Below are 2286 nucleotides of genomic sequence, written 5' to 3'. Positions count from 1 at the left end.
GTTTTCATAAAATTTCTTATTGTTTTGACATATTTTACATATTTCAAGAGGGAATGAAGAAATTTGATAACTGATTAATTGAATATTATTATTATTATTCAGTTTTGTATTTTATACTTTCTGATCATTTCAGTCTGTAAGGTTGAAGCTGACAAAGAGTTGTTGTGTTACCATGTGTTCTTTCTCTTAGTCTAAACAAAACTGAGTGACGTTCTGACGTCTGACGTMAAAGGTAACACCTCTGGGGTGTAACCAGGAAGGGATGAACATTATAAGCTTAATTCATTATTATAGTAGAAAGAAGTTGTCAGTGTTTTGCAGAGTGTCTGCTCAGAGCAGAGCTCTTGTGTTTGTTTTGATTCAGCTCAAGGTTGTACACTGAGGCCTGTGCTGCTGAGAGCTGAATGAACCTGATTGGAGTCAGAAGATCAAAAATAAAGTTTTAACAAGAAACCCAGCTGAATCCTGTTTATTCGAACATACCATTTTGAACAACGCATATTTTTCCAACATGGAAATTGTACCCAAGATGAACCAGACTTGTGCAGGTCCACAATACTCTTCCTGATACTGCATGTTGACTGATTTCTTTCCACTTTTCCAAGACACAAGGAATCAGTGTTTCAGGTGTGCCTTAAATTACATCCGCAGGTGCGTCTCTAATTAACTCAGATGTTATCATCAGAAGCTTCAAACGACATGACATCAAATGTCCTAAATCGTTTAAAGGCATACAAATCAGGGTATTTAAATATGATTTTAAAGAAAGTAATAAAAATTACCTTAAAATTTTATCTTTCACTGTTCTGGCATTTAGCAAGTAGAAAATATTTTGGTAATCCTGACTTTAAATGGGAGAGGTTTATTCTGATTTCACATTCATATTTGTCTTTTTACATAGTGTATGTAAACTTCTGGTTTAACTGTATGTACATTCTCTCTCTCTCTCACACACACACACGTTTGTTTCTCGACTCCGTGGGGACCTTCCATTGACTTCCATTCGTTTTTTTATACTTTATAGCCTAACCCTGACCATATACTCTAAAATTAACCTCACAGAAACTTACCTGACCCTAAAACTAACCTAAACCTTGGTCCTAAACCTAACCCCACACCTGKAACATGCATTTGGACCCGTGGGGACCTGGCAGTGGTCCCCACGAGGCAATTTTTTTTTTAGGAAAATTGTCTACACGTTGTAGGAAATATACACACACACACGACTGATTTATTTAGTTTGAAGTATTAATTTAATGATTTCAGCTCCTGTGATCATTTAAAGTGACTTCAGGTGAGTTACTGTGAACCAGGTCCACCCTCAGCACCATGAGGCCAGCCCCCTCACATCTGATCAACACAAAATAACTGAAACAGAAGCTTTAAAAGGTTTTATTTGCTAAAAAAAAAAAAAAAGGAAGGTAAAATCTGTGTGTAAAAACTAACCAGATTATAAAAAAAACAATCATTCTTCATGAGACATTTTGCAGTTTTAATTCTACAAAAGTTAAGATTACAAAACTATTAAAGGTCATCTAGCCAAACATTATTTGTCTATAAATAAGTTAAAGCTCGTGATCTGTGGAAATTATATTTCACTCCTTTAAAATAATTTCCTGTCATTCCTGATGTTATTTTCCACCCCACCCCAGGGGCCTCACATATGAATGTTGAGAACACAACACAAGGGTTACTCCAGGTTCCACACACAGAATGTGTGCTCAGCTCCATGTTGGTTGGGGCAGGAGCACAGAAACATGTGTACACCATATAGTCATAGTTAAACACTTCACATTTGGTTCCTACACCAAGTTTCAGTCTGAAAGCTGCACTCTGACACACTGGACTCCTGTGAGGTGTGCTGTTCAGGTTTCAGTCAGTTCCAGAACGTTCTCCACACAGGCAGGTGGACAGATCACCTGCTGCCGGCAGAGTAACGACACTTCAGAGAGCCACACTGACAGCTGAAGTACTTCCTCTTCACCCTCCAGTAGCTGTCACCGTAGTCGATCCTTTAGAGAAAGACACTTTGTGTTACATCATTGTTTTACTGTTTCTTTCCACAGGTTTCAAACCAGCTACTTCTGCAGACTTTATGCTGCTCTAAGCATTCATTCATCAACACATTCAGCTGAGTCAGGACATGGGTGATGGGTGCTAGTACTATATGTAACGTTGATACTTCACTTAATATTTGCCTGCATAAAAGTGCATTTGAATATCTTCAGTTCTTTCTAAAATCACGGCCCACGAGTGAATCCCATTTTGCCCGCCAGAGGATACCCC

The 2286-nt window shown here is 38.2% G+C and overlaps 1 protein-coding gene across 1 annotated transcript in view; it reads right to left on the bottom strand.

The window, feature by feature from the left end:
* Positions 1-1234: 1234 nt before the first annotated feature.
* The window catches only part of ehmt1a (euchromatic histone-lysine N-methyltransferase 1a), a 27600-nt gene continuing 26548 nt past the window's right edge, over positions 1235-2286 (bottom strand). The window contains exon 21 of the mRNA XM_014023992.1: positions 1235-2012. Coding sequence (XP_013879446.1) covers positions 1916-2012 — 97 coding nt within the window. The 3' untranslated portion in view covers positions 1235-1915. The remainder of the gene's footprint in view (positions 2013-2286) is intronic.

Source organism: Austrofundulus limnaeus, unplaced genomic scaffold, assembly GCF_001266775.1.
Source record: "Austrofundulus limnaeus strain Quisiro unplaced genomic scaffold, Austrofundulus_limnaeus-1.0 Scaffold402, whole genome shotgun sequence".
Lineage (NCBI taxonomy): Eukaryota > Metazoa > Chordata > Actinopteri > Cyprinodontiformes > Rivulidae > Austrofundulus > Austrofundulus limnaeus.
Note: the sequence above shows the minus strand (reverse complement) of the source record. Positions and strands in the feature narration are given on the sequence as shown.